This window comes from Trachemys scripta, chromosome 2, assembly GCF_013100865.1.
Source record: "Trachemys scripta elegans isolate TJP31775 chromosome 2, CAS_Tse_1.0, whole genome shotgun sequence".
NCBI lineage: Eukaryota > Metazoa > Chordata > Testudines > Emydidae > Trachemys > Trachemys scripta.
The window spans coordinates 223,874,454-223,887,759 of NC_048299.1; the positions used below are offsets into that span (position 1 = coordinate 223,874,454).

General features: G+C 37.9%; 1 protein-coding gene across 1 annotated transcript in view; it reads right to left on the minus strand.

Annotated features, from left to right (window-relative positions):
- Window positions 1-13,306, minus strand: part of ARFGEF1 (ADP ribosylation factor guanine nucleotide exchange factor 1) — a 181,864-nt gene that overhangs the window by 82,133 nt on the left and 86,425 nt on the right. The window contains exons 5-8 of the mRNA XM_034763053.1: window positions 7,367-7,546; window positions 2,696-2,972; window positions 1,753-1,866; window positions 724-896 (exon numbers count right to left, since the gene is read on the minus strand). Of these exons, the coding sequence (XP_034618944.1) occupies window positions 724-896; window positions 1,753-1,866; window positions 2,696-2,972; window positions 7,367-7,546 (744 nt within the window). The remainder of the gene's footprint in view (window positions 1-723; window positions 897-1,752; window positions 1,867-2,695; window positions 2,973-7,366; window positions 7,547-13,306) is intronic.

Consider the following 13,306-nt stretch of genomic DNA (forward strand, 5'->3'; position numbering starts at 1 on the left):
TGGAAAGACTATATTTTAAACTGGTACACATTGGTAGTAAACTGCCAATACAGACCTCTGTGCCCAGTGTGTTTTTTGAAGCCAAAGGGATTCTACACATGTGCAGGGATCCGCGCTGCCAGATCTCAATGCAAGATAGGGAGAGTTCTTTTATTTCTTGCTATTACAAAAGCTTAATATTAAAAAATGAGGAGTGTATGGCATAGCTCAAATCATTACCATTAGGGCACACTGTAAGGTGCAGGGTTTTTGTTTGTTTGTTTTGTTTTTTTAAATGGACATTTGAAAACAACGGAGAATTGTACAGGGAGAGCTGGCAATGGGTTATATACATTGGTACTGATAACTCTCCAACATTTCTGAAGTTATTTTTACGTTATGGAAGAAGCACCCAGAACATACAGATAGGTGTCCTTTTAGGCATTTATATAAATCCAAAGGAAGTTAAATTCTGTGTTATAATTTGAGCATCTACCTTGTGTAGTGAAAATGTTTGCTGCCCTGCATGTAACTTGCTTGCAAAAGTCTTAAATAGCAGTCAAAGAGGAAATTAAAAACAAAAAAAAATTAATGTCTGAGATTCCTTTAATGGCGATTTATTTTATACAATTGTATTAAAACACGTTGTCTACACAAATTTAAGAGAAACAGATTATTATTATTAATAAAAAGAAACAGATTATTATTTTCTTTACATGCTTCAACATTTATTTCCTTTAGTACCTGAGTGTCATTGGAAGAGACAGATAACCTGTCATCAGGTAAAGATGGTGTATATGCAACAGAGATTGGAGTCCCTGGAATTCCATTTGCCTGAATATTTTCACTGTCACTGCCATCTTCTAAAGTTCCAATTGTGCCATCAGCACTTCCACTTTCAGCAGTTCCTTCTACATCTAATGGGGGAAAAAAAAGGTAAAAACCAAAATACCATGCAAAAATATACAATATTCAAATTTAAAATTAGAAGAATTTTTCTTAGAAGTTCAGTGCAATAAGATTAAAAGCGGCATAGGGCCCAATCCTACAAGGTACTGAATTTTATATTACTATTTACCAAAAAAAATTCACAGTAAGTTCACCAAATTCACCCAAAATTGCATTTTTCAGAGCATCAAAACCATTCAATTAATTTGAATAGAATTCAATAAAATTTCAGACAACCCCCCCGCCACAAAATTCAGAAATGTCAAGTCAAATCAACATTTCATTATGAAAATATCACTCAAAATTTGAAATGGTTTCATTTTGACCCAAAATAAGTTCTTTGTTTCTGCAAGAAAAAAAATCAGTTTCAGTTTGAAACAAAACGATTTCAGCAGAAACAAAACATTTTTAACTGAGCTATAAATGGACATTTTGAATATTTAGTATTTCATTAATGGTCTGAAGAAGAGCTGTAAAGAACTCAAGTGTAGAAACAAAATGGAAGTGGAGATATAAATGCAGTCAGAAACCTGAAAAATTGATTATAGCTGAAAATTAAACAAACTATCACCTAAAAAATTCCCCCTCAGTTAAGGTAAATAGTAAAAAGCCCTCCTCTAGTTCATTTTATCATCAAGTGGTACAGTTTAAAGTGGGCCAGCTGAAAGACTACCTCAGAGAGTAAACATGAAATTAAAATGGTTTAGAATTGTATTTTATTTTAAACATACACAAATGGTTAAAGGACTCCTTAATGACTGCTTAGACAAAGGTGATTGCAGAACGAAGCTGGCAGTATATACATTTTAAAAGTGATTATGATACCTCCAACTATTATGTTCACCATCTCCTGCACAATACTCTGTACAATATCTTGTGCCTTTTCTTCACATTCATTGTTTTCTCCATCATATGTTCCCGCATCACTTTTAGACAGATCTTCCACACGCAGACAAAAAAAAAAAAAAAAGCAGGAAAAATATTATTGACAAGCACTGAAGTCAATCAAAAAGGTTTTAAACACAATATTATATATTAAAAAACCCAGAACAAGACAGAAGTACTGAATGGCTAAATGTACTTTTCTTATCACAGATAAGAAGATCTGAATATGTTTTGGTAAGGGAAGGAGAGGGGAGTACATTAGTTATCCTTAGAGATAACTGAAGTTGTAATTGTGTAAATTTGTGAAAAATACTTAAAGAATATATGTTAACATTTCAATGGGTTTAGAGTGAAAAAACAAGGTTGACACGTGTACATTTTGCAATATGTGGCTCCACATTTGTGACTGCCTGGGTGCAAGCATGCATGTAGACTGCAATGACTAGAGCAGATGTAATTTATTTGTGACTGAAATATGTTGTAAAGATAAAATGTTAACAGTGGTAGCAAAGGAAACTGATATTGTACACTATTCTTAACTGTATTTTACTAACTGGAAACAGAATAATCTTCCATTAAGGTGCTCAGCCCTTAAATACTATGACAGGTTTCAGAGTAGCAGCCGTGCTAGTCTGTATCCGCAAAAAGAAGAACATGAGTACTTGTGGCACCTTAGAGACTAACAAATTTATTAGAGCATAAGCTTTCGTGGACTACAGCCCACTTATGCATCCGAAGAAGTGGGCTGTAGTCCACAAAAGCTTATGCTCTAATAAATTTGTTAGTCTCTAAGGTGCCACAAGTACTCCTGTTCTTCTTCTTAAATACTATAAAACTCCACATCCTCTTCCTCCTCACTAAGATCAAACCACACAGTGATTACTTTCTGCTGCTGCAGCCTGGTCAGCTTCTGTCTGTTCATTTTCTGCACAGTAAATATCAGAACCATTTTCTGCTTCTGTATCTTCTTGAAGGCTCTTGTCCACATCATTTGTGCTGTGGTCAAGTTCTCCTTCATGATCTTGGGGTAGCTGATTGACTGTCTGTGATGGAAGATGTCTCAGCTGAGGTGATTCAGGTTCATGATGGCTTAAGGGTGACTGCTGTAAATGGTGCTGTTGTCGGTGTCTTTCCTTTTCCATCTGTTTGGCTTCCTGGAGCTAGAAACAGATTAGGTATTAACCAATACACATTTTGTTAAAAATAAAATGCTGTTTGTGAATTGAAAACAAACAAACAAAAAAAATCTAATATGAGCAGTATACCCTAATTTGTGCTGGGTAATACATTTTATTATTAGTAAAATAGTCAATGTTCAAATATTCTCTTATTGTATCTATTTACATCCTGCCATGCTACATTAGTGAATGAATCTATTTTTATTGGTAGTACATTTGCTTATGTTGTATTTGTATACCTGCTGTGACCAGGTGAGCCCGCCCTTTAAGAGAGTTAAGGCTAAGCTACACCACCTGTGCCACACTGAGCTTGCCTCCCCAGGTGGTGGAGATGAGTGCTGAAGCTATATGACAGGTAGATCAGGTGACTAAACTAGGCCTACTGGAGGGATAAGAACAGCTTGTGGCAAGTCTTGGAGCAGAACTCTGGGGTAGGACTGAACAAAGAGGGACGTCCAAGGAGAGCAGCCATGGGAGTAAGTACTCTTATAAAGAGCCGAAGGGCTGAAAGTATAGGAAGAGGTGTAGTACTAAAAATATTTGTTAATGGTTGTATTGTTGATATGGGGATAGAATCACCAAGGGAATTCTAGCACTGGTACTAACCTCTGAATCTTAACATTACATTAACCAAGATTTTTAATACTACAGATTTTACACTAACTTACAAATACTATTTACAAACAGAACCATATAATGCACAATGAGCATGACCTACATTCTGCAGCAAGTGATCTCTATCCCAGACTCTTCCGGTTACAAGCAAAAAGTCTTCAGTTGCTAGACCCTCTCTATGGCAGAATGTGTGTTTTAAGTAATTATATCCCTTTTTTTACTTACTGATTAAATAATTGCCTCTACCCTTTTTTAAAGCAATCACTTTAAAAAATGGGTTTGAGATGTGTCACAAGAGTCAGATGCGAAGTGGAAGATCAATTTAATTCAAATGAAGAGAACAAACAGGAATAGTTTGGAGAATTTAGAGAGACCCCTCGTTTATGGGATGTTAATGTAGTCCTTTCCTGGCGTATGAAGCCTCCTTTTGAGCAACTTAATGTGTGTGAAAGAGCAGGGAAGGAACATTTTCCCTAAAAAGTGACAGCCATAGTTGTAAGACAACACTTCTGTTTCCTGATTACCACTGGTGAGTGAATTTAACAAGCAAAGAAGTATAGGCCTGGCCCTGAGCATTGGTCCTCCATTCTCTGAAATGGGAGTGGGGGAGTAAGACAATACAAACACCACACCTACTAGCAAAAATGGAAGATGAGAACCGGAAGCGTGCCTCTCTATCGTCAGCCTGGAAAAGGAGTAAGGAGTGATGTCCCCTCCCCACTCCCCCAGCAAGGGAAAGAAAGTGAACAAAGCTCATCTACTGGCCAGCGTTGATGCAAGAAGTAAGGCCGCATTTCTCCCAACCCAATTCGAAACCCAGACCTTCACAATCCTAAACCCAACACTGGTACTGCCCCTAAATCCCAATGAAAAGGCCTCAGTCTTCAGTTTTAGCCTCTGAGTAGCATGTTCCTAAAATGTCATTCCCTGCCTATAACTACAACTACACAATTGATACCTACGAGCAAGTTCACATAAGTGCTCAACAGCTCAGCTGTTTCTTGAACAATATCATCTGACAGCAGTCATACCATGTATTGATAAATAGTTTCTTTTCAGAAACTAATGAGCAAACTAATGAATTTAGATCACTGAAGGACTCAAACACTGTTCAATCGGAAAGGAAACCGCTTGCTAATATTCACAAACTAACAAAAAAAATACCAGTCTCTTCAGGAAAGAGCAATGAAGTCAAGCACTTCTAGGATCTGACCTTCCTTCTGTTTCCAGTGGTAATTTGCTTTATTAACTGCTTTGCTATCAGTAGCACAGAGCATGTGGCACAAGAAGCAGTAGACTCAGCTCACCACTTTCACTGCAAACCATGGCAGTACTCTGTAGGCATCTGTTAAGGTGACTATTACACACATTAAAAGAACATCAAGGGTGCAAAGTCAAGCATTCAGAAGTTAGGAAATGCCAGTATTACTGTTGTTTGTGCAACCTTAATTTGGCCTCCTTGCACTTATGCATCATGATAGTCATTAAATATGTGATCACACTTTTTTCCCCACAAGACCTCTGCCTAGTCAGTGCACACGATGGATGGTGCTCAATTAAAAAGCAGCTATTCAATATTTTGTTTTCTCCTTAATGCATGCTCAGTTCCTGGTGCTCTGTTATTTTCCTTGTTGGACCTGTCCTGTAGTAGGTGACTGCTGGGTACTCATCTCACTTAGGCCACCCCACCATCCACAATTTCCACCCACCGTCAACCTCAGCCTGGACCAGTCCACACAAGAGATCCATTACACTACAGTGCAAATAAGTAATGGTCACAAACACCACCCTATACCAGAAACCTACTGACCGCTATACCTACCTACATGCTTCCAGCTTCCATCCAGGACACATGACACAATCCACTGTCTACAGCCAAGCCCTAAGATACAACCGAATTTGCTCCAATCCCTCAGACAGAGACAAAAAACCTATAAGATCTTTATCAAGCATTCTTAAAACTACAATACCCACCTGGGGAAGTGAGAAAACAGATTGACAGAGCGAGACAGGTACACAGAAGTCACCTACTACAGGAAGGCCCAACAAGGAAAATAACAGAACACCACTGACCATCACATATACCCAGCTCAAACCTCTCCAGCACATCGTCAATCCTAGAAAACGATCCCTCACTCTCCCAGACCTTGGGAGGCAGGCCAGTCCTCGCTTACAGACAGTCCCCCAACTTGAAGCAAATACTCACCAGCAACTACACCACCACACCACAGAAACACTAACCTAGGAACCAATCCCTGTAACAAATCTCATTACCTATTCTGTCACCATATCTACTCTAGCGACACCATCTGAGGACCCAATCACATCAGCCACACCATCAGGGACTCATTCAGCCGGCACATCTACTAATGTTATATATGCCATCATGTGTCAGCAATGCCCCTCTCCCATGTACATTGGCCAAACCAGACAGTCTCTACGTAAAAGAATAAATGGACACAAATCGGACATCAGGAATGGTAACATACAAAAGCCAATAGGAGAACACTTCAATCTTCCTGGACATTCTCTAACGGATTTAAAAGTAGCCATACGTGAACAAAAAACTTCAGAAACAGACTTCAAAGAGAAACTGCAGAACTAAAATTCATTTGCAAATTTAACACCATTAATTTGGGCTTGAATAGGAATTGGGAGCCACTGGCTCACTACAAAAGCAACTTTGCCTCTCCTGGAATTGACACCTCCTCATCAGTTATTGGGAGGGGACTACATCCACCCTGATTGAATTGGCCCTGCCGACACTGGTTCTCCACTTGTGAAGTAACTCCCTTCTCTTCATGTGTCAGTATAATAATGCATGAATCTGTAATTTTCATTCCATGCATCTGAAGTAGTGGGTTTTTTACCCATGAAAGCTTATGCCCAAATAAATGTTAGTCTTTAAGGTGCCACCAGACTCCTTGTTGTTTTTGTGGATACAGACTAACACGGCTCCCCTGACACTTTATGCTCTGGGTGAATGAATCAAGATTATGTACTCTATTCTGTGCACTGAATGAGGGAGGCTTTCTGTGGAAAAAAATACTATGTGACCATGTTATTAAGGACCATCACAGGGCATGTGCACAAGGCAGGGGGAGGGGAAGATTGCCATTTCAGAATCTCTGAAAGCTGGACTTTGCAACCATAACATTCTTTTTACATAGGTTTCTCTGTGTGTAATTACCTAGGCTTTTAAAAAAGCAAATTGAAAACACAAATGCTATCATGTGGAATCACACTGACACCCACATGGCTCATAAGCAGGGCTGAACCTTTTGATCCACATAAACCTCTGCCACTTGAGCTAATGGAGTAACTGATAGCAGTAGAAAGTTGTCATCCTCTGTGTAGGCTGACAGCTAGAGGAGGACGTGACACACTTTGCCAGTTGGTTTCACAGTTATTTACTGACACCAGAGAAATGTTGAGATTGAAGGAGTCGGATTCCATTCCAACTTCTGGAGGACAATGTGCTGTAGTATGTGCTTCATGGCCTGTGCTTCACTACATTGCAAAGTTCAAAATCCGTTTCCAAAGAGATGAGCAAAGTTTCTGCTTCAATTCTTTTAATTCATCAGCTAGTTCATATATCAAAATATCAAAAGAACAATCTGAATGATCAATACCATAAAAAAAATTAAGTAGTTATTTATTGAATGAAAAGTTACAAATACCATGCAATCTTGTAGTATGAATAACTAAACAAGTCTATATTTAAATTAATCTTTTAGGTACTATTTTCTAAAGATACTCACTGCTTGGTTTTCCATACGTGCAAATATAACATTCAGCATTTGTGTAAGAGTGGCCTTGGCTGTGGTCTGATTTATGAGATTTTTGCTTGCGAGATAGATATTGTAACATGTTCTTACAGCCTGCAGCACAGTTCCTTCATGAATTTCTATGTGTTGAGATGTTACTGCAGTGAGTAAAGCCTAAAAAAAGAACATATTAAGTTAGAACCCTTCTCCTTCTTAAATGAAGCATTGAACTAGTTTAAAATATTTTCCTATGAACATTTCTATATACAAAACAACTGGTACATAGCTTCAGTTACATTTCTTGTTTACTGATAAGTTTTTCTATGGTACTCATCAAGTCATATCCAAGTACCTCACACACATTAATCAAATTATCTTCATAAATACCCCTGTGATATAAGGAAGTATCCTTGTAGCCATTCTACAAATGAAAAACAGAGGGACACAGATTTGCTCTAGGTCAAAAAGAAAGTCTGTGCCAGAACTGGGAATAAAAACCCTAGTTTTTGAGTCCAAGCCCACTGCACCAAACTACAACTATCATTCCACTCCATATGCACCTTATGGCTTTGCAAAACATATGCGACCTTTACTCAACCAGGGTAAGAGCCTTTGGTGATGAATTCAACAAGGTTTCTCAACAAAGGCTCTTAAGGAAACTAAGTGGCCATGGGATCAGAGGGAAGGTCCTCTTATGGATCAGTAACTGGTTGAAAGATAGGAAACAAAGGGGACAAATAAATGGTCAGTTTTCACAGTGGAGGAAAGTGAGCAACAGGGTCCCCCAAGGATCTGTACTGGGCCCTGAGCTGTTCAACATATTCATTAATGATCTGGAAAAGGGGGTGGACAATGAAGTGGTAAAATTTGCAGAGAATACAAAATTATTCAAAAAAGGTAAGTCCAAAGCAAACTGTGAGACGTTACAGAGGGATCTCACAAAACTGGGTGACTGGGCAACAAATGTAGAGGAGTGCCAAGGTAATAAGTGCAAAGTAACATATATTGGAAAAATAATCTTAACTAAACATATACAATGATGGGTTCTAAATTCGCTGTTAACACCCAAGAAAAAGCTCTTGGAACCATCATGGACAGTTCCCTAGAAACTTTCACTCAGTGTGCAATGACAGTCAAAAAGGCTAACTATGTTAAGAACTATTAGGAGAGGTACAGAAAATATAATGTCACTATATAAAACCATGGCGCGCCCACACCTTGAATACTGTGTTCCGTTCTGGTCAACCTAGCTCAAAACGGATATAACAGAACCAGAAAAGAGTCAGAGAAGGGCAACCAAGATGAACAAGGGTATGGAACAGTTTCCATGTGAGGAGATACTAAAAATATCAAGGCTGTTCAGCCTAGAAAAGAGATTATATGGGGGGGAGGAGGGGAGGAAGGATATGATAGAGGTCTATAAAATCATAAATGTTGTGCAAGAAGTGAATATTTACCCTTTCCCACAATACAAAACCCAGAGATTATTCAATTAAATTAATAGGCAGGAGGTTTAATACAAACAAGAGAAAGAACTTTTTCACACAATGCACAACTAACCTGTGGAATTCATTGCCATGGGATGTTGTGATGGCCAAAAGTATAACTGGGTTCAAAAAAAGAACTAGGCAAGTCCAAGGAGGATATGTTAATCAATGGCTATTAGTCCCGAGGTTAGGGATGCAACCTCATGCTTTGGGGTAACCCTACACCTCTGACTACCAGAAGGCAGTAGTGGAAGACAGAGGATGGATCCCTCCATAACTGCCCTGTTTTGTACACTCCCTCTGAAGCTCTGTTATGGGCCTCTGCCAGAAACAGAATACTGGGCAAGATGGACCATGGTCTGACCCATGGCAGCTCTAATGTCATGACCTTAACAGTGTATATCTACAAAATAACGTCCACCAAATAAAAAGCCAAGTAACTTTGGGGGGGAGGGGCTTCACACAAAAACTCAAAAATTTATTACAACATAATTATCTGTAAATATATTACAAATATTCTTCTTTGCGCCATTGACTATGCTCACCAAGCAGCTACACCAGACTTTCCCCAGATGCTTGTACAATTGTACCCTTATCTAAAAGTCTCAGGTAGAAATTGTAAGGAGAGTTCTGCATACATAAAATTATTTACTATCATTCAACTTCAGGATAGGCAAATTTACATTTGGTGGCATCTTTTCTTAAGTATACTAAATCACATACAATTGTTATACAAGTTAAAATTGTAGCAATTTACAAATACCTAGAAAATACATTAAAACCTACAACAGAAAAACAATGAAAATAAAAAAATATACCTATTAGCAGCAACTTAAGAGAAAATATTAAAGAACAGTGTCTTATGTGCATATCCTTTCTCCACCATAGTGTGAGCAAGATTAAGTAGAATTCTTTTGAAGGATTATTCCACTGATGGGGGAGCCAGCAAACTGAGAAAGATACAAACTTTATAAATTTAATATTTTTTATTTTATATATTAGATGTTATAAATTTTCTTTGGGTTTTCCACTGGATCCCTTTACAAAGCAAGATTCCTTTCATTAAATTACAACAGGATTCCTTTAATTATATCTCACAAAACTGGGTGACTGGGCAACAAAACAGCAGATGAAATTCAATGTTGATAAATGCAAAGTAATGCACATTGGAAAACATAATCCCAACTATACATAAAAAATTATGTAGTCTAAATTAGCTATTACCACTCGAGAGAGATCTTGGAGTCATTGTGGACAGTGCTCTGAATACATCCACTCAATGTGCAGTGGCAGTCAAAAAGGCTAATAGAATATTGGGAATCATTAAGAAAGGGATAGATAAGACATGATAGGGGTCTATAAAATCATAACTGGTATAGAGAAAGTAAATAAGGAAGTGTTATTTACTCTCTCATAACACAAGAACTAGGGGTCACCAAATGAAATTAATAGGCAGCAGGTTTAAAACAAACAAAAAGGAAGTATTTCTTCACACAACGCACAGTCAACCTGTGCAACTCTTTGCCAGAGAATGTTGTGAAGACCAAGACTATAACAGAGTTCCAAAAAGAACTAGATAAGTTCATGGAGGATAGGTCCATCAATGGCTATTAGCCAGGATGGGCAGCGATGGTGTCCCTAGCCTCTGTTTGCCGGAAGCTGGGAATGGGCAACAAGGAATGGATCACTTGATGATTACCTGTCCTGTTCATTCCCTCTGGGGCACCTGGCATTGGCCACTGTAGGAGGACAGGATACTGGGCTAGATGGACCTTTGGTCTGACCCAATATATAGTTTATACAACTATATAAACAATTCAAATAGGCAAAGAAAAAAAAACAAGGTTTTAAAGAGTTATTCTAGAAGTAACAATACACATTAAAACTATAATAACCAACTTTTTATCCCATCAGGATTCTTTGCTCAATACAATCTTTTAAGAGAAGAAAAAATTTAAAGCAAAAATGTGTCTTTGGCAAATATACAACAGTGACCATCAGACAGCCAGTGTTTTTAAGGTGACCATACGAAATAACTGAGGTCCAAAAACAGTAAGAGGTGTATGATATCATAAAGCTAATTTCTTAATATACAACGATAAAGGAAATCTTATATTAACTTACAGTACATTTTTAGTATACTAAAGAAGTGTAAAAGCTTTCAATACAGGTAATTTTGGATGCTGTAGGACACGTGATACACACAAATGATTAAGCCTTACATTGTGCAACTTTTTTTTTTTTTAAGGTGCTTTTAAATGCGAAGGAATTCAGAGCTCTGAATGGACATTCTTTGCTGTTTAGTTTTAGATCTAAATAAACAAATATTAAATAAAACTATGTAGTGGCCCAATGTTGTTTGAATCAATTAAAACTTCTTTAAACTAGATAAAAATAACAGTTGCACTCTTGACTATCTCTCCTTTCTCATGAGAATCAGGATACTATACGGAGGCTGAATTCAAGTAGTCATCTAAAAACAAAACCTGAGGAAGGAGCGCCTGATTTGAGGATCTGCTCAAATGGTTCCATAAAGGCCTGTCCACTAGCTAAGGAAGGATTTCTCCCCCACTCAGAGGTCAAAGAGATGTTTTAAGGTAATTTCAGTCCTCTTCCTGAAGCCAGGTATTTAACTAGTCTTTAAAAGGTGAAGCCTGAGACGCAGTTATAAACTCAGTTATTAGAGAACAACTTAGGCTAAGATGAATGGTTCAAAAATTGAAATTCAATACAATTTTCTAAACTGAAAAGCTATAGAAGTGTTGCCGAAGTGTGTAAAAAAAAACAAAAAAAAAACCATACCTCTTCAGACACCTGTCCAAGAGAGGTACAATCTGTCCAAGATAAGGCTTCACAATGTATCTGGTTTTGATTGTCTCTCCATTCCTGGCAAATTTCTATAGAGTGAGGTGCCGTTTTTCCATCATTACTTTTTGATGAGAAGGACTTGTACTATTCTTGATCAAATGAGGAATTCTATCCCGCACTCCCTTATATTTTGGGCACTCAAGTTCAGTGTCTGTCTCAATCTATTCTCTACAACACTGGTCATACAACTACACCTTTGTGTGTCCATTTCTAGTTTGTGGTCAGATCCAGGTAAGTGAACTATTGAATTTCTTATTTAAGTCTAGTATCAGAGGGGTAGCCATGTTAGTCTGGATCTGTAAAAGCAGCAAAGAGTCCTGTGGCACCTTATAGACTAATGCACGAAGTGGGTATTCACCCACGAAAGCTCATGCTCCAATACGTCTGTTAGTCTAGAAGGTGCCACAGGACTCTTTGCTGCTTTTATTTACGTCTGTTTTGTCTTTTTTGTAGTTAAACCTGTATACATCAATTTTTCTTTATAGTCTTCTGGTTTCAGATGCAGAACACACAACTCCTCTCAGCCTGTGAGAGGGATGATCAAACAGGTCCAGGTAGGCTATGTAGGTTTTAACCAGGATCACATCCGGAGTCTCAAAATTTTCTTCACTGAGCCCATCGCCTCAGGATACACACAGCTTCTTTGGCCTTGCTTCAGATCATTAGGTGGATACACCACGCTGCTCCTTAGCTTCAAATGTGAAAATCACCAGAGTAACAGGCCAGAGGAGAGGCAGTAAAACAGTCAGGTTGATTGACAGCAACTCTTACACTCAACTCCACTGGGATCAGCAGGAGAGCATCTCTTATAGAGACTTCGTCAAATTTTCTGAGATATGTTGGAGACAGGTAGGAGAATCTTCAGGTATCAATTCTTATGTTTCAGATTCTCACATTCAGTTATGAACTCCATATTGTTTTCCTTTACTTTTAGGCATTTCTTTATATATAATTACATAGTACCAAATGTAACAGTTCTACAAAATTCTTGGAGCGATTTTAGATTTAGCAAGTAAACTGCATGTTTACCACTGAACCAATTTTAATCCAAGGGAAAAATTAACGTTCTAGAACTAAATATTTGGTTCTACATTTGGAGAACTTGCATTCTCTTTTTATACTGAATGATCCACAAAGATATAATGCTTACGTTACAATGAAACAAACAGGGACAGGAAAAACAAGATACAGAAGTACACAAAGAAGTGTTACAATGGCAATTTCCAACCTTTAGTTTAAAAACATAAAAAGATCTGTTTGTGCTTAGTAGATTTGGCTTAATGGTCTTTAAAAAAAAAAAAAAAAAGGACAGTTGAGGTTCAAAATCTTGGACTGAATTTTTACAGGGCGAGGCTTTCTTCTCAGTGAAGCCTGACTATACAAAACACACCAACATTGTTGGGTTAATGCCAGATTTTGTAGTCTTCATTTGGCCAGCAGAAGAGGTCTTTTCCTCTATGAGAAGTGTTATATTCCCATCGTTTAATTGTTTGGGGTATTTTCTGGCACAGAAAGACAAGGCATAAAACATAACTAGTCCTAACCAGTATTTCTGGCACACTGGTCTTGGGAACGCAAT